The sequence below is a fragment of the Caloenas nicobarica genome, chromosome 9, assembly GCF_036013445.1.
Source record: "Caloenas nicobarica isolate bCalNic1 chromosome 9, bCalNic1.hap1, whole genome shotgun sequence".
In the NCBI taxonomy this organism is placed as follows: domain Eukaryota; kingdom Metazoa; phylum Chordata; class Aves; order Columbiformes; family Columbidae; genus Caloenas; species Caloenas nicobarica.
Window position 1 is genome coordinate 19485593 of NC_088253.1, and position 19506 is coordinate 19505098.

General features: G+C 37.9%; 1 protein-coding gene across 1 annotated transcript; it reads left to right on the plus strand.

Moving 5' to 3' along the window:
- Nucleotides 1-3097: 3097 nt before the first annotated feature.
- Nucleotides 3098-19267, plus strand: BCO1 (beta-carotene oxygenase 1). The gene is made up of 11 exons (XM_065641237.1): nucleotides 3098-3261; nucleotides 6404-6532; nucleotides 7775-7904; nucleotides 8736-8883; nucleotides 9742-9889; nucleotides 10646-10866; nucleotides 11733-11990; nucleotides 13148-13250; nucleotides 14080-14174; nucleotides 16178-16289; nucleotides 16954-19267. Exons 1-11 carry the CDS (start codon nucleotides 3198-3200, stop codon nucleotides 17124-17126), a joined length of 1581 nt encoding a protein of 526 aa, XP_065497309.1. The 5' UTR covers nucleotides 3098-3197; the 3' UTR covers nucleotides 17127-19267.
- Nucleotides 19268-19506: the final 239 nt, after the last annotated feature.

The window sequence follows — 19506 nt, forward strand, 5'->3', positions numbered from 1 at the left end:
CAGCTTGAAGTCATAGTCAGGTAATTCGACCTTTGTTAATGGACTTTAATTAAAACTTGAATATTATAAGATAAATGTTGAGATTAAAATAAATTAAGTAAATACTTATGTTTCAATATAGAGATAAGGAATAATATTGGTCTCACTCTGATTTATAAAGCAATTATCTGCTTCGTGTGTAAGTAAACGAAAAGTACAAGGGTAGACAGATGGCAATGACCTTGTGGTTATACTAGAGGCTTGGATAACCAGCTTCTCTGCCTTGAGAAAGTTTGTTTCAATTTTTTTTTTAATTTCCATTGACCACAGAGATCACACCTTAAATGTCATCTCCAGCCTTGCATGGCCACAGGGTACAACCCGACCAGTGCTGGCGAGGGGAATGCTCGGCTCCAAAGACATCTGCGTGGTCCTTTGCATGTTTGGGAGAGAAGCTCAAGGCACTCAGAGACTGGAGGGAAGTGAAATCTAGAAAGAACCCAAGAGGAAACAGCTTGTAGCCTTCACCACAAATGTTTAAAGCAGGAAAAAATAGTGAATAAAACCTGCCTGAGGTGAGGAGCTGGTAACTTCAAAACTGTTGTCATGAGGGGTGAATAAAGAGGGGAAAGTGTGGGAGAAATGCTGAATTTGGTTGGGGGAAGACTTGTGTTTGAAGGATTCTGCAGCTGGATGGTGTTTGTAAAGAATGTCAAGCATCAGGAGAGGCTGTTCAAACCGTGGGATTGGGCCATGTGCGTTAAGGCTTAAGTGTTCCTTACTGGGAAGAGCACGACAGCAGTCTCCCCCAGTTTGTAATTATTTGGTAAACATTAGATATACATGAGTTATTACACAATGTGTCTGGTAAGCCCAAGATCAAAGAGCCCTGGTAATCTCTCAGAGAGGGCTGTATCTCCTCAGTGTTGTCCAGAACATGAAGTTCTATAACCTTCTCCATTCTCTCCCATCAAACACGTGTTTCTACAAAGGGAGAAAAAACATTGTGAAATAAAAAAAATAGAAAAGTGTCCTAATCCACATCTACTTCCTCCAATAATTACACATTATAATTGTAAAGCTATACTTCAATATTTCTCCATTTCAATGTAAAAAGGAGGAAATTACACAGCAAGAAAATAAATCTCCTTACTAAAATGCTTGTCTGTCCTTAGCAAGATGGAAACAACAACAAAATAAGTGTTTTACTGGTAAATTAACTATTTTTCACTGACAAGCAGGAAAAACAGACTTTGCAAGGCCTCCTTATTTAAGTTGTACAAAATATGGGACAAAATTGTCAGGCACAGACACCTGAAATTAGCTACCAAACCACACCTGGGTTGATTTCAAAAGCTGCTGGATGTCTGCAGCTCCTTGTTCTTCCATTCAAACAACTTCTAACAAGGTTTCCAATTATCTTGGCTGAATCTTAAATGAGATGAACAGTCATGGTGAAGAAGGACAAAAGTAGTTCAAATTAGTTGTTGTCTTTATTGCTTGCTTGCTCTATAGAAATCTGCTTAGCACTGCTATGGATTAGACCACTCACAGGTCAGATAATTGAAACAGCAGCATTAAGAGCATGTAATGGATGCAGAAATTAAAGCAAAGCAGAACAAAGAGAGATTGGACTCGATGATCCTGAGGGTCTCTTCCAACTAAACGATTCTATGATCCTATGATTCTATGATCGTGGACAGTGAAAACACCCCTATGGCGCAGTGGAAGTAGAGATGGATGGCTTTGCTTTTTTGCCAGATGCTTTTCAGTCTCTAACATTGCTGAAAATCCCTTACTTAGCTTTGTGTATACAACTAAATCGCACACACTCTCACATATATGCATATATACATATACACACATATAGTGTCTGTATGTTAATGTATATATATACATGCCTATGTGTATGTATGTGGACTTTGATACCCTTCATCTCCTTCTGGTTCAGTCCTGCTGCTTCTTTATTAATACTACAGGCTCCAACAAAGCCCATGTATTTTATTTTTTAATATGACTTTTTATTTTGTTGGCTTTCTGAACAGAGACAAAGGCATCCGGGCTTGTTGAACTCCCGAGGTGAAGACAGGCCAGCGAACAGACCGGAGGTTAGGAGGAGAGGAGCAATGTCTGCGTTTAACAAGTGTGTCAGAGCAGTCAAGTGTAGCGCAGATTGTGTTTTAAATAAAATAAAATAAATACATATATTTATAAAAGATCAGTCTGCCTTAAGAAATGATGTTAAAACATTCTGGGAACAATGGTGATTTAGCTGAAAAAATCGGATTTTAGGGTAACCTCATATGAAATTGCATAATATATAATTGTGCAAAGAATCTCTTTATCCTTCACGTTTAGTGGAGGCTATGATTTGCTCTGCGATCACATGCTTTATATTGAAATAATTCTTTTCCCAGAGGATTTTAAAATTAACAACATTGAACTCAGTTAAGTACCTTATCTAGAAACAAAAGTGTAAAGTTAAAAATCCACTTTATTTTTAATGATTCCTGCCATACTTTCATGGAGTGGATTCAGGTCACATATGGGAAAATATGTTAGAGTGATTATTTGTGAAAAGATATTTCATTCCAAAATGTACCACTCAGTTCATTCTGGAACAAGCTGTATATGAAGAAATGCAGCACATGACTGTTCAGTGATGATATTTTGTTAATTAATAGAATAGCCCAGTTTAAATTTCACAGAATAGAAAGAAAAGGATGTCACCCTGCTCTGGAATGTTTGTCACTCCCAAAGAGCCAAATTTGGAACAGTGGGTAGAGTTTTCTTATCTTTTTCTTTCCCTTCCTGCCAAATGGGGCAAGCACCCCTACAGTGTTTAAAATTTTATCTCAAATGCTGAAGGTGATGTTTCAGTTTCATTCTACCTGATGCCTGGGTGTGCCTGGCTGCTTCAGAGAGGTTCTTTAGGCCCAAAAAGGTGAGTTATGTTTTTCTTTCTTCTCCTTTACATCAGCAAAAGAGTTAATTTTCATGAGAGTATGCAAGAATTGTAGTGTATGTGCTGGAGATTAAAGATCGGCTATTATAAATTGGATATCTAAAAGCCACCAGCCACTGGCTCGCATTGCACTTTGACCTTATCTTTATATGTAACAGGAAAGAGCTGTTCTGAGCCCAGACACGAGGGAACCACCGCAGCTGCCGGAGCAGCTGGGGAGAGAACGTGGAAACTGCTTGTTATCACATGAGACATGGATATCATATTTGGTAGAAATAAAGAAGAACATCCAGAGCCCATAAAAGCTGAGGTGCAAGGTAAGCGAAAGAAAATCTGTTCTAATATGGGCAGTTACTTTGTTGTTTTCAAATATGTAAACATCGAAAAGCTTGTTCACCCAGAACAGCATTGAAAAGGGAAACTGAGAGAGCGAGAAACGTAAGTGGATTTTGTTTAAAGGACTGAGCTCAGATAACATTTGCATCCCGCCTGTGGGATTTTTCTCACTTTATGAGCATTTCTGTGTACTTTTGCAGAAGTCAGTTTGAACAGCGTTCACTGAAGCTGGTGGTGAGGGACAAAGTGTCCGGATTTTATCTTGTGACACTTCCTCCCCCATGGCTCTGCTCAGGGTTTCGGCTTTTCCTCTCTGTAACCCTTCCGTGCCCTCCCCTGTCTGCTCACACCCTTCCCTGCCTCCTGGACAGGGACTCATCTGCGCTGGTGTTGCAAATAGAAACACGGCAGTAATGGCTGCCACTGCGTATACTGAAAAAGAGGGTTCAGAAGTCAACCCAGTAAAAACTGTGGAGTATCCTTCTGACAGAGAGTTTGAAGTTTCTTTCTAGGGTTGAACGCTTGATCCATCTATGGTTTTTACTGCTTTTTTACTTTACAGAAGAGTTGGTTTGCTACAGCAGCAGAAGTTGTTTGCAGACAAACCATTTATCATATTCCTTCATTGGTAATAATGACTCAGTATTTACCGACTACGAAAACTAAAGAGACTTTGACGTCTTTAAATATTTTCCTAGTCCGGAGCTCTGCCAGTATTTTGGCTCCTTGTTACTCCATGTGTACACTGGCACTACAACCTCATACTTCTAACATCAGCTGCAATTTAACCCATGCTCTCCTAAACACCGTACAGCCATGTCATTTTATGAAAATCTGTTGCTATGATAGTTAATAAACTTCCAAGTATTTGGAAATTTTATGTATCACTATTGTGTCTTCACATGGTACAGAAAAGTATCATTATTAATATTTCCACTTCAGGTAAAAGTCCGAGGCAAAAAAAGACACAAGGTCCGGGTTTTTAAAGCTATGTAAGCACTTTAGGATGCTGATTGTTATTTACAGAAGCTCTTAATTCCCACTAAGATGAATTTTAATCTGAAAACCTCACTAGATGACCCCTTGCTCCATGGTTTTCATACTGGAATGAGAAATTACACTGATTTACACCAGAAGTTTCAGAAGCTGCATCAAGTCCACAGTGCCTTAAAAAGAAGATAACTTTTTTTGCCTGTTTATCTCTTCCAGTGAAATTATTTTAGTGGCCTCTGCTGTAACTTTTGAGCATCATTAATCTGGTATAGAGGAATAATCTCTAAATAAAACAATAGGTAGCAGTACAAAAGACTACACTTACCATGCTGTGTGTCACAGTTGCCCATTGTGCTGGAGAAATAGCAGAGCCTACAATCTTCTATTGCCAAATAGCAGAAAACTGTAGAAAGGGAAGTGTCATAAGAGAAATGCCTGTATTTTAGGCATATAAACAGACTAAGCTTGCTCAACAGTTAATGTTCAGTATGCAGCCAAACAAAAATTATGCATCTATTTTAAATATATACTTTCTTAAGATCGTAATCCTGTTCTCTCCGAAGGATTCTTTTCTTCTGCTAACTTGTGATTTCTTCACTGTCTTCTCATCAACTGTTTTTAGTTAAAGTTTTGTGCAATTATCTGTAATAAAGGTTAAACCTTGTTCATCTTACCCAAAAAAGTACTATAATGATTGCATTGGTACTCCTTGTATTAGAAAGGCAAGTAAGGTTTGGTTTCCAAGGCTGTAGTAGTAATACTACTACTAATAATACTAATAATAATGCAAGTCCATCCATTGTGTCAGTAATTTTTGTCTTCCTCACGTCTTCCAGAACTGTAACCCTAATGAAGTTGTGTAAGTATTGTGGCATCCAAAATTAGTTGGTTGGCCTGACTGAGAATGTATTTTTTTGGTAAAACTGACATTTACTCCATATCTTTCATTCGCATTTGAATGGTTTGTCCGTGTTTCCTTAATGTTATTTGTTTGAAGAAATGGCAAACATCCTGGTCTCTCTTACCTAAGAAGGTCAAAACTCAGGAAATATTCTCATAGAAAGTGACCAAAGTCCCTTTAGGATCTCAGAAGATCTTACGGCAAAACAATTGTTACCTCTCTGCATGGCATCAGCTTTGACAAAATTTGATATTTCCATGGGAGAACATTTCCATCTGTTGTAAAGGAAGTATTGATAAGAAAATGTGTCAACATATTCAATGTGAGGGCACAAACTAAATGATAAGGAGAATTAAAAGTTCTGAATAGCTTTTTTTTTCAGAGACAGTGTTCAGTGCAGAAATTGTGTGGAAAAGTGGTATGTGATCTTAAATATTCCCTCAGGATACATACACACGGAGAAGCAAGTGAAGCTTTTAATTTAATATCTGATAAGCTTTTGTTCAGCTCTTTAACCCTAATGACATTCTTTAATTGTTGTTTTTCTGTGTGTCAAATGGTAGATGATGTGTTTCTTTCAGGGATTTAATGAGGAATATTTCATATTCAAACCTCAACAGTAATTATATATTTTCTGTATAATACTCCTACCCTTAATTTGTGTTCAAAACACCAACATTCTGGCTAGTGGCACAAAAGCACTCCCAAAATGACACTACATTATGTTGTGTACTTTAATTAATGAATTTTTTACTGGAATTCATTTAGCCTGAAATTTAAATTGATGTACTGAAGGCCACTGAAAGTCATATAACCTATAAAATATGTTTATTTCTGATAAGCTCTAGCTTTTCCTGGAATGAGTAAAAGGATGTAAATGTATCACTTTAAAATCTAAGTGCAGGAAAGAAAGGTCCAACTTTATTTCATCCCTGATATTTAGCAAATTACATTCCAGCAATCTCATCATTTTATAGTAATACAGCAATCGTAATTTTATAGTAATACAGTCATATAGCAATATTAATGCAAAATATCACTAGTGCTCCATTTTTGAGCAGGTCATATTGACATTAGCCAAAACTCCAACAGAATTATATGCTGTTACAAATCTTGACTTACAGCCATAGTCTGTCTGCCTATATGAAGCCTATGCCCAAAGGAAATTTGTGCTGTACTGTGCCCCTCACCTAAATGAATGGATACTGATATCTCTTTTCTGTTTGTAGGTCAGTTCCCCGCTTGGTTGCAAGGGACACTTCTCCGAAATGGCCCAGGGATGCACACGATAGGGGACACTAAGTACAACCACTGGTTTGATGGCTTGGCGCTGCTGCATAGCTTTACATTTAAAAATGGTAAGTTGTTGCACATCAGATGAAAAAAAGCTCAGCAACCCAAATCTTGGTGCCTTGTGTTGCTAATTCTGTTTTGAGTTTGATTAGCGTTCGAATGTTGCAGGTTTCTTCTGCAGAGCAGCATGTGTGGTGACGTGGTAACTGCTTTGGGGAAAGTCTCACCAAACATCCACTGACCCCTCACCCTCCACAGCAGCAGGAGTAGCACTGCAGGGCTGTTAGCAGAGACAGATCCTGTTGTCCTTTCCTCTGGAGTGCCCAAGTTCCATTTTCTCTGGGCTGCAGGACGGCCTGCAACAGCTCTGAGCAGGTCACTGCAGCACAGCCTTCGCTGTCCACCCAGAGCAAGAAAACCTCCATTGTTTCAAACTGGATCAACCAAAAGTGCTGTAGTACCAGGAGGTTTTCCTGTTGTGGATGAACAATCTTGTTTCAGGGAAGACTAACATTCCTCTTTTGGGATTTGGTTGCAGCTAGAACAGCTGTCAGGGGAGAAATTGGGCAACTGTGTGACTTCCCATTCAGCCCTCACTTATGTACACCTAGATTCTTGCTGCAAAAAGTGTGTGTCTGTAAAAGAACTGGGTTTTACCCCTGCCATCCTCCACTGCTAGTGTTCACTTTTTAGTTTCCATTTCTGTAACTGGTGGCATTTAATGCAACTGCAGGATCCCCTTGCCTGTCCAGCTCTACATCCTGAACAAAATAACCTATAAAGAAATGAACAGTGTTTTTTAAATTATCAGTGTATTTTACTTACCTAAAACAAACAGAGCTCAGTTAGACCAGGCATAGCGGTCCATTAAATTGTTTAGGATAGAGGTTGATTCTTTCAAGCAATTTGTTACTCTCTCATAACTGAATTTTGCCAATACGTGAGATTTACTACCACCCACAGATTGACGTATAATTAACCATTTCTACACAGATTGCTTTGGTTTACCTGAATAGTTTATCCAAATGCCTCCATCCTCTCCCCAGGCCCCCAGTATTGTCCAAATGTGTTGGGAGTCAAGGAAGCTGGACAAATCGTTACTAATCTCAGCAGCCACAAGAATGGTCCTGGGCTCCTCAGAGAGCTGCAAAAGCCTTCCAAAACAGGGGGCTGGGGCTTGGTTTCATTGCAAGTTTTTCTTAGCTAAAGGACAGCTGCTTGGGAAACTCTTTCTCTGACTTTACCTACGCTAATTTTCTAAAGCACGCAGTACAAAATGTGATTGCAACCTGTTTGGCCTTTGCCAGGTGAAGTTTACTACAGAAGTAAGTATCTCCGAAGCGACACATACAACTGCAATATAGAAGCAAATCGAATCGTGGTGTCTGAGTTTGGGACTATGGCTTATCCAGATCCCTGCAAAAACATCTTTTCCAAGTAAGCAATGCTTTTTCCAATAAGGTCCTTCTATCTACTTCTCTCTCCAGCACAGATGTTTTCTGTTTACCCTTGACAGATATTTGCAAATAGGAAATTTGTTCTGTAAATTTACAGTTTCCAAATGCTGACAAAGCCAAGAGATATATCCAGCACCCTACGCACTACAGGTTATTCTAAGGCAAATATTTTAAATTCATTTTATCAGCAATATTGGCTGTTTTATTCACTATTGCAAGTAGATTTCGTTGTAATTTTGAAAAAAAAAAAAAAGAAAAAAAATCCCCCCACAACAATAAAAACACAACCCACAAACTTTCAGGCTCACATGTGAAGTTGGATCTTCTTTGAAATCATAATTGTGATACGAGATAACACCGGGAACAAAAATATTCCATCGAGGAGTACACGAATCCACCTATTTTATCAAAGCAAACCGTGAAAAACCTGCCAGCTTTTAGGTAAAAACTGTGAGGCCAGATCGTCACCAGTTGTGCACAGGAGAGCGGGTCATGAGCCCATCCTGATAAACCCATGCAAGTGTTCCAGCTGACAGCAGGACTGGCCCTGGATGCCCGTTTGTGTCTGGAAAACCAGTTGTGTGCATGTCCTTAACCCTTGCCCAGGCCAGGGGCATTGAAGGAGTCCGTCTCCTCTGCTTTTCCACCCTTTCCACCGAGGTAGAAGCAGCCAGAAAAGGGCCCAGCGGCAGAGAGACGGACCTGGTTCCGTGACTCTGCTGCTGTGCACAGTCCGTGCTGCCGGTGCAGGGGTGAACGCAGCACAGCTCCTGCCGCTCTAATGAACCCACACGCATTTCCCTCTGTACAGGGCGTTCACCTATTTGTCTCACACCATTCCTGAGTTCACAGACAACTGCCTGATCAACATTATGAAAACTGGGGATGATTTTTATGTTACCAGTGAGACTAACTTCATCAGGAAAATTAATCCGCAGACGCTGGAGACGCTAGAAAAGGTATAAACGACTGTCTGTCATCCTGGTTCCTTTTCTGCTGATGAATACAGTTTCAGGCTGACTCAGAGGGATCCGTTAACACATGCAGGACACAAAACTGGAAAGATACTTTTCTTCTTCTATTGCCTTACTTTTGACATGATGCTAAAGTGAATAGTGAATAAACCTTTTCAGAACTCCTGAGTTCAAAATTAAATCCCAGGCAGTTTGGGAAAAGCTGGGCTTTAAGCAATTTCACTTGTACGTAATCTAGCAAGGTTGCAACAATAATATCACGTATCGTGCTTATGACGTGATTATTTTGGATGATTTCCATTATTATGCATCCGTAGTTATCAAGAGATTTACATAATTAATTCAGTAGGTCAGTTATATGACTACCTTATGCAAGATATTACTTAATTATTAAAATGAAATCTTGACATTTTGAAATATACAGTGAGTTTTTTCTGGCATGCAGTACAGTTTGAGTAGAATTTCCAAGCTGTAAATCAAATAGAAACCTTTTGCTCCAGAAGATTGCTAGACTCATAGCCCTATTAAATAAACTGCTTTCAGGACGAAATGGGCATTTGCAGAATAACTTCCTTAGCTGATCCTCCTGTTGTGTTACACTGCTGCAAGAGAGAGGTGAATGTAATTCAGATTCTGTAACTTGTTTTAGACTTGAAATAGGAAATCATTTGAGTGCCTACATAAGTCATTTGGCTTAATTTAAACAAATTTCAAGGCCTTTTGAAAATGGGATACCAATAAAAGGCTGCCAGTCCTAAAAAGCTGGTGGATATGTGATGTTAGCTGAGATCAATTTTAATTCTCTTACATATCTGTAAAATCTCCTATCGCATCATTTACCAGGTTGACTACAGCAAATACTTGGCCGTAAATTTGGCAACTTCTCACCCGCACTATGACAGTGCTGGAAATATTCTCAACATGGGTACTTCAATAGTTGAGAAAGGGAGGACAAAATACGTTATATTTAAGATTCCTCCCTCTGTGCCGGGTAAGATATGTCTTTTATCAGTATTTCCTAGAAACTTGCTAGCAATTTCTTTCCTGCTGAGGTTAAGGGGTGGTGATACAGCTCTTCTACAAAACAGTGTCATTCATTTTCTTAGTTTTAACTCATTGTGAACTTAACTGCTTAGCCTGTCTAGGCATGTGCTATTACAAAGGTTCATCTCAAATACTGTGTAAACAGGGTATTTCAGTATGAAGAACCTTGCTTTTAGAAGAATTCTGCTTTGAATATTACTAGAGTGAACTAAGTCTTTTAGAAGAATTTCCGTTCCCTGTATTGTGATATGTAGAGGGAGGATGAACAGAAACAATTTTGTCCATAAGTCAGTATATATAATTTGAAGTTGTAAATTTTAATTTTCTTCAAAAGTGAAAATGCTCTTAAAATGCTGATACGGTATTCATAGGGAAGCATAATACCAAATAATACCTAATACAGAGTTAATTGCTCTCTAACCTGTCCACACTAGGCCTTGGTGAAGTACGATCCTTTGTTCACAGAGCAAAGTCAAGAGGGCTCTGTCTAAATGGATCTGCCATTGTGGTATTACCGTGTTGCTTCACTCAGATGCAAACTTCTATGTTAATTCTGCAGGAGGAAAGAAACCAGTTTCTTAACAGTGCAAATAAACCTGAGAGGAACCTGTTCTTTCCTACTTCATAATGAGAGAAATCCAAGCACAAGATTGGATTGGAATTCATTATAAATATAATTTTATTTTTTATCATTTATGCTCAGAAAAAGAAAAGAAGAAATCTTGTTTTAAACATCTGGAAGTGGTATGCTCCATCCCTTCTCGCTCTTTGCTCCACCCAAGCTACTACCATAGCTTCGGAATGACAGAAAATTACATTGTCTTCGTAGAGCAGCCATTCAAACTGGATATTGTCAAACTGGCAACTGCTTATTTCCGCGGTGTGAACTGGGCTTCCTGCCTTTCCTTTCACAAGGATGATAAGGTATTTTTCCTAATGCTGAGCAATGGAGTCAGCCAGGCCACTGACCTCTTCCACACTGTTCTGGTTTTCATCTGGTTCATTCATTTCAGAAGTCTCTCATTTTTTTCTACCCTTGACTTTCACGTTGCACGGCTTTTTTTAGAAGTTGTATTTTTTTTAATACTCTATCTCCCACCTCCAGAAATTTCACAAATAAATACCTGATGCTGAAGTGCTTGAGAAAGAGGATAGTTTGGCATTATTAGAAATATTGCAGGCTAGCAGAGAAATTCGAAACGGCACTAGTATCTCAGACACATACAGTTGCTCCTGGTCCAAACAAAATAGTGTATATTGTGGATGAGATCTGCTCTAGATCCATTGCATCAGACAGGAGAGCCACACTGGTGGAAAAGCCTCCATCCAACACAAGGAGAGCCTTTCATTGTGGTAACTGAGGATAAAACCCATTTTCTGAGGACCGACCTTCCACACGCTCTGGCCATCAGTAAGTGGGGCATGCGGGGGCAGAGGGACCAGCACAGAGCACTGCAGAGCCTCTGCACTAAAGAACATTTATTTAACTTCAAAATAAAGCAGGTGATTTTCAAGGTTTTACCAGAAAACTTCAATCCTCAGCCTAGCCCAAATAGTAATTTGCAACAGTGAGATGAGTTTAAAACACTTTCACACTCATTTTGCTCCTGCGTTTTTTGGTCTTCAGGTTGGAACCTCTTGTCTCCTAGGAGCAAATCCTGAGTTCTTAATATGCTTCAGTAGAAACAGACAATACATTAGAATGTTGATGGCTACCATCAGAAAACAAGTTCCTAAATAAACCATTTGCTGATCATTAATGGTTTTAAATAATGTTTTCTATCTTTCAGACTTGGTTTCACTTCGTAGACAAGAAGACTAAAAAGGAAGTATCCACCAAGTTTTATGCTGATGCTTTGGTGCTTTTTCACCATATAAATGCTTATGAAGAGGATGGCCACATTGTTTTTGATATTATTGCCTATAAAGACAATAGCTTATATGATATGTTCTATTTAAAAAACCTGGTTAAAGACTTTGAAGAGAAAAACAAGCTTACATCCAGACCAACCTGCAAACGATTTGTTGTTCCTCTGCAGTATGACAAGGTAGAAAGAAAATGGCTTTTTAATCTGTTCTTTGATCAGTAATTTAAAATACATAATTCTGAATGATGGGGGACTTATTAGTTGCCAGCCCTGATGTGCAAATTTCTGATTCTTTAATAATAACATATACAGCAAGCATGCAGGAGTTTTGTTTCATGTATGTATTGTGAGAAATGGCACTGAGCAGCTGGACACAGTTACATGATCTAGGTGCTGATACCATCAGTATGGAGAACAGGGATACCGAGCACACGTAGTTTCCTTGCCAGTGGGATTGTTTGGAAAATGCTTTCAAATACAAGCAGATATATCAACTTGGCTGTTGACTGGAAGGGCATGCATGAGGTTTTGCGCAATCTTTCTCTTCCACTTTACTGGAAGCCTATATATAATATGTGCACACTCTCAACTGTTGCAATGGTTTTATTAAAATCAGAAGATTTCATTTAAGTGGGAGATTTACCATGAAGATGAAAGATTTTATCTTTCAGTTTAATTTAAAAAGTCATTTTGCATCATTTTTTGCAGGGATTTTATACTGCCCAGCAACTTGGGCAAGTTTCTGCCTGATACGTTTAGAATGGATAATACTTTTTCTTTCTACATCCTAGAACCTTGCTGCTTTGTTCGCATCTCAAAAGCAGTTATGCAGCAATGACAAAGGACGTGTTGGATCACACCAGCTGTCCAAACTACCCTGTAATCTTAAGAATTCACTAATAGCGTATTAAAAACAATAGTGCATTACATCTATTTTTGCACTTGATTTACAGCATGTGCAAAAAACCCCTAACCTTTGTGACTTTTAGTGAGAATTTCTTGCCTAATTCCCTGAAACCCATCTCCATTAATTACATTCACAAGCTATGTAATCCATTTATTGTGCTTTTGGAACATAGCCAGGTCTATCCAAACCTTTCTAAAGGCTCAGCATGATTCAAATGATTATGATATATTAAAATCCTCTGAGTATAACGAGATTTCTCATGAAAAGGTCAGAATCTAATGTCACAAGATAAACGCTATAAGAAGGAACTTTTTGAAGCTGAATTGTTTAATCCCCAAATCGTTTATATTAATATCAAACCTGATGAGAGATCTAAATTAGAAGCATATTCTTAGAGCCATGTTACTTTTTCAGCATATTTCTCTTTCAGGATGTCGAAGTAGGTTCTAATTTAGTCAGACTTCCATCTACCGCAACTGCTGTGAAAGAGAAAGACGGCAGCATCTATTGCCAACCTGAAATACTATGTGAAGGTGAGACGTGTCCATCATGCACATCTCAGATATCTTCTCTTACACACACATAGGGGCATTCTAATAATGCCTAATAGCTGTTCATACATGTAAGATCTTTATGAAGCGAAACAAAACTTTTTATTAATATGTTACTTTAGATATTGACAAAATATTTGTCTTCTTTACTTCCCTTGTCTGGGTCTATCCAGTAATATATGACCGTGAACCTCTCATTTATTTATCAAGAGTGAAATCCTTTCAATGTCTCCAGTTACATCAGTTTTATATTAATACAGGATCCCAAGTCTGATCTTGCAACTATTAATATGGCTTGCAAATCTACCTGTTACAAGAGTAATTTTAGTTAAATAGGTCTGTTATAAATAGAACTTCAGTTATTGCTGTATTTTATAAAGATTGCCTTTAAAAGTGGATTTTAAAAAATGTTGGGGGGTGTAATAGCAGGAATATATAAAGAGTATACATTTACCTAAAGTGAAAGTAATTTATTAGAATGGTAGCTTCCAATTATTTCTCGGATGTTCACATCTCATGTATTTATGAAAAAACAAGAACAACAACAACAAACCCCCAAACCCTCATAAGTTCCAGTATAATGAATACCTAAGAATGAAAAATTGTCATTTTTGGACTAAGAATGCTCACTTAATTATGTTAATGTCCATCTTCAGCTTTTTAGAAATTCTGACATACAAAATCTATGCAATACCTGTTATACTGTCAAGGTTTATTACAGAGCAAAACTTCTTGAAGACTGGCAAATGTAAATGCACATTCTAGCTGTTTTTCTCCTCTTGTTTCTAAGTCTTGAACTTTATTTTCCCAGGGATAGAACTGCCTCGCATCAACTACGACTATAATGGCAAAAAATACAAGTACGTTTTTGCAACGGGAGTCCAGTGGAGTCCAGTTCCTACAAAGGTACGATCAACATTTACAGAGTCAGGAACTGTATTTATAGAACATAAATCAAATCTAAGCAGTTATAAGTAGACAGACCATGTTTTTCTAGTTTGGCCCAAAATACAGCCTAATCTGCATCCACACATGCAAATTCAAAGTGTGTGGTTCTGAGGACGGACACTGATCTCTTTTTTTTTTCAACATCAAGTTAAAGCTTCTAAATGAAGACACTGCACTTAGGTAATATGTTCATAAACATCAGCACTTCAAAGCGGGGAGAGAAAAGTTGGACATATATTGTTTGCTTCCTGGTATGATTAAAACAGCCTCACTGGGCCAAACTATGGAAACAATATATCTTCATTTTACAAGTGGGAAATCTGAAACATTATTGTCAGCTTTTAAAATCACGTAGTTCCATAAGCAGCAGAACAAATGCTTTCTTACAGAGGTGACTTGAGATTTGATTCTTGAGTATTCGATAGTCTACGTGCTTCTGTCAAAACTTTTCCCATGGGTGGGTCATTCACAAAGAAAAATGAAATGCCTAAATTCTTATAATAATAATTCTTAATGTGCCAAGAGCTACAAAGGAAAGAGTGGGAAAAAGAAGTTCTAGATAGACATACATCTGTAATATTTTTTCCCCTTAGGAAACCTAAGTAAAAAAATAAGTTATTGCAACAGTATCTAATACATTAAAATATTAAACCAATATCTAATTTTTCAGAAAGCTTTATCTTTTGCTAGCTAGTTGTGTATTAGAGGGTGGCAAATGCTTCGTTTGTGTATATATGATACCAACTTTTCAGGACATGGCCTAGAGTACAAACAGATTAAGATGAAAAGCATTAATAATTAAAGGTAAGAGTATTGTACAGAGAAACTCACTCTTGATAATTCTTGTTCTTGTCTATAAGGCAGCGCAAACTGAGTTCACTCTTGGTTCTTTTATGTAATTGCCACAACTGATTACAAAATAAAACTGGATTTCTGCATGATGCAAGAAAATTTATTGCAGCACATCCAACAGTAGCTCAAACGAATCAGCAAGTTTGTGATTTCCAGTGTAGATAATCCCTGCTTGACTTAAACATAATAAAAAATGCTGTTAGAAGATTTTTTTTTTCACATCAGTTGCTCTTAAATGAATGCAGGCGCAACGACAACCACATATAATCCTCAGGTAAAGTCTGTCAGTGAAATTGCTGTCATCTTGCTTAGAAAGGAAGATTCTTCTGAATTCTTGTTCCAGTAATCTGAACACTTTTATTTTTGTGTAAACATATTTTTTAATTAAAAAAAAAAGTGACAAAAATATAAGTGCATCTGTATGTGTAGAGAAAAGGCCTTAAGAGAAATGAACTGAAAATGCCACACATCCCCACTAGCAACTGGTTGGGTCAGGCACTTGACCCATTAATGAATGAAAATCTGGACCCTGTTCCTTCAGTTAATACCAGTATCTGCATGGAATTCTTGCCCCATTGGTTTAATCTTTACATATCACCGTACATATCACCGCCTTTGTTCTGGCATATATACCCTACTTAACAATAGAAGGCCTTGAGAAATATTGAGGTCACAATAAAAGAAAAATAATTCACGGGATTAGAAAACAGAAGGTTTAAATCCTGTTTCCTGCTTTACTACAGAATTGCAGCAATTTGGTGCAAGTCACTTAAATGTTGTGGGCCTTGGTCTCTTCCTCTATATCGTGAGTGCTTTATTTACAGTGGGGGTTCTTTCCTGATCTCTAAGTATTTGTAAAATACAAAAAGCCCATAAATGAAAGACACATTTGTAATCTAATGAAATTAAATTAAAATAACATTGTGTGATTATGCAGCCATGAAATGTTTAACAGTTTCCAAGTGTAGCCTTCTTGTGATGACACATGCCTTGTTGCTCCTTGACTCATAGCATTGCTCCCTGTGCCAGCAGCCTGTTCATGTTGTACCTTCGGAATAAACCACTGTGTGGGTCACTGACATTTCTCTTTTCTGGTCACAACAATTTAGATTGTAAAATTTAATACCCAGACAAAGGAAATGCTCCACTGGGGAGAAGACCACTGCTGGCCATCTGAGCCTGTGTTCGTTCCCAGCCCTGATGCAAAAGAAGAGGATGATGGTAAAATAATGGCAACATTCTGAAAGTTACACGCGTTTTGCATTAAATCTTACAAGTTTCATTGTTCTTAGTCATGACAAGAAAGTTAGGTTGATGCTTCCACTGTGAGATTAAAATTAGCACCAGCCATTTTACTCCTGCAGACAAAAAGCCCAAAGCAACAATAAACAAAAATCAGCTTGTGTTATGTCCCCAGGTAGTCATAAACAATAAACCCCACACTTAGGACTTTCCAAGCCGCTGAGAGCTGGATTTATCAATAGTTGGAGCAGCTGAAGCTGTAGGAACTCAGTGTTGTTACAGATGAGAACTTGAGGCAGCACTGCAAGTATCCCTGTCATCTCGATCCAGTTCTGCTCTCAGGTGGCTCCGTGCAAAGGTAAAGGCAAGTAGCTGAAAGGACGAGCTCCAAGACTGCCCAGCACACCATTCAGTGTTGGTTTGCTTTTCTCCTTCCCTATGAACTGCAAGCAGACCAGAAAAAAGCACAGAAGAGAAGCATTTGTTAGTTCTTTAGCACTCTCAGTCAGACTTCTTGATCTAGTAAGCACTTTCAGTTTGTGCCCTAAAATTCTTAGGAAACAAGAATTGTTTCCCGTTAGTGTTGTCTTTTCAGCTTGGTGTAACTAGTATGTGCTTCTCATTCTTCATTTGTGTGTCACAGGCATTGTTCTGACCTGTGTTGTGATGTCTGATCCAAAGCAAGCACCCTTCCTACTCATCTTGGATGCTAAAACATTCAAAGAATTGGGCCGAGCCAGAGTAGATGTAGACATGCACCTGGACTTGCACGGAATCTTTATACCAGAGAAAGACTTGAAGACTGGGACGGAGTAAAATGCTATTTATCCCGTTGCACAGACTGAGACAACCTTCTACTGAATGTGGGTTAATATCATTCAGGAACAACCTTGTGACAAGAAATGACTAAATATAATCTTTTCAATAACTACATGTAATCTCTTATAAGAGATATCAATAACTTTTATTACAAATAATTATATGTGTAACTGGTATATAACTATTCCAACAGAAGAATGATCAGTATTAAGTGCTAATGATGTATATAACTCGTGGGGCAGGGAATAGGAGACAAAGGTAACAAGGAATGTTTTATTTGAGTAGAATATAGCTTTCTGAGCAAATAAGGTGTTGTATTTATAGGGTGATTTATGGCATGAGTCACAGGTATCTGCAGCTCACGGAACTTTCATGGGCTGTTGGAAGAATGCAGCTCACTATAGAAGTTGTCTCCGGCCAGAAAACCTCACGTTAAACTACCTGCTATGATACTAATAATTCATGGCAATGCATTCCCTTGGTGCTGATTTCTTAAATTCCACTGTAACCAAAGTATTACATTGAGGTGCTACGCCTTTCGAATTTAGAACCAAAAAAAAACCTGCTTTGCTAATAATTTCATGGTGTATTTTTCCCTTTTATGTTGACAAAAACAAGTGACTTTTCAATAGAATATATGACTTTATGTAGCATTCAATTATACTTTAGTGCTATTCAATCTTAACCACTTTGTATTTAAATCAGTTTTCTTTGAGGAGGATATCTGACATGCCATTTCATGTAATTAGATGAGTACATTGTGTAAAAGATAAACAGATGTGTAGGATTTATTAATATTGCTAATAGTCTCTGTTAACAGAGCAGAATATTCCTAGCAGAATGTGCAACAAATTGTTTAGGTGAAAGAGTGAAAGACCTAATTTGATTTCATCTGAACTACACGGCAGCTGAAACTACAAGCCGCTGTTGCTATAGCTAAGCAGTTGCTGTATTTTCTGCTTAGGAGCATCCATGTTCTGACATGGGTTTATCATTGCCTGTAACAGATGCTTACTAATAAAAGCACATAACTCTCACTCATACTCACAATTCGACACAGAATTCAAATGCCAAGGATACCATGACTGGTTTTTTGGTTATAGGAATGGCATTTCCTAATGCCCTGAGTATTTCTGTTTTCTGATTTGGGGCATTGATATTTCTTTGAATGAGAGCTTTTTTTCTTTGAATTGTATTTTCCGATTGTAGGTGCCTTCACTGTTAGAAGCATATTTACTGATGGAGAAAACTAGGTATACATCCATCCATTTCAGGTGTTCATCTGGTCTGTACATATCACCACACTACTCAGGTACCTCTCACTTTTATATACGCACTCTCACCGTGTCTCTGCTGCTCAGTGTGTTTTACAGGAATGAAATCATTGTCATTTACTGTCTCCCCAGCACGCGAGAACTGGGGCTTTGGTGGCTTGTTCACAATTACGTAAGATGTTTACAGAATAGGAATTGAACCAGCGTCATCCACAGTTCTTGTTTGCTCTGTAACAGCTATACCTCCCTTTCCCTGCTAGAGTCTTTGCAGTTTGTAAGTATAAAGAATATATAGGCTATTTTTAATGTAAAAAAGTCACCATGGTCAGATCTAGCGTTAAAATATGCAGTTGTGGGCATTCAAATGGTTATATTTTCCATAAAATGGTAATAAATGTTTTCAAAGCATATTACCACTACTGTTTAAAAGAACTTTATCTCCTAAAGAATAAATTGAACTCCATATTTGTGTGTAATATGGAACGAGTACTGGAATGGAAGACTGACTTCTGATGTTGGCAAAGGACACCAGCTGTGGGGTTGTTTCTTTTAATCTGAAAAGGTTTGGATTTAACAAGTCTCCACAAATATTTCTGGAATTATAAGGTGGTAATGAATCAAGAGTTTAACAGTTATTATAGATCTCCTTCTGACAGTTTGTCTCCGGAATTTCTTTTGTACAACTCATTGTGTTCTGGTTTTGGATGATCATGGGTTTGAATACAGGAGTTACTTGACTTCTGAGGAGCTAATTCCTACTGGCAGAGATGACATGATAGGGGAATATTCATCACAAAAACAATCTGCAGTCTAAGTAACAAAATGTGTTATTTATGTTCATGTAGAAATACTGCAAAAATAAATTATAAGAACTTGTCTTGGGTATGATTTTTTTAAACAAAGTGTGCTGTATTCGCTTGGCCAGTATTACACAGCATTTGATTAGCATCAAGTTTGCAGTGAACCCGAAGAGAAAAACAGAGATGTATATCTGGATTTGCCAATCCCAGTGGATTTGCCAATCTCCTGTGGCAGAGACAACACGGATAAAACCGTATGGCTAATCACAAATTTGTTCAGGAATATTTTTAGTAGTTGCAATA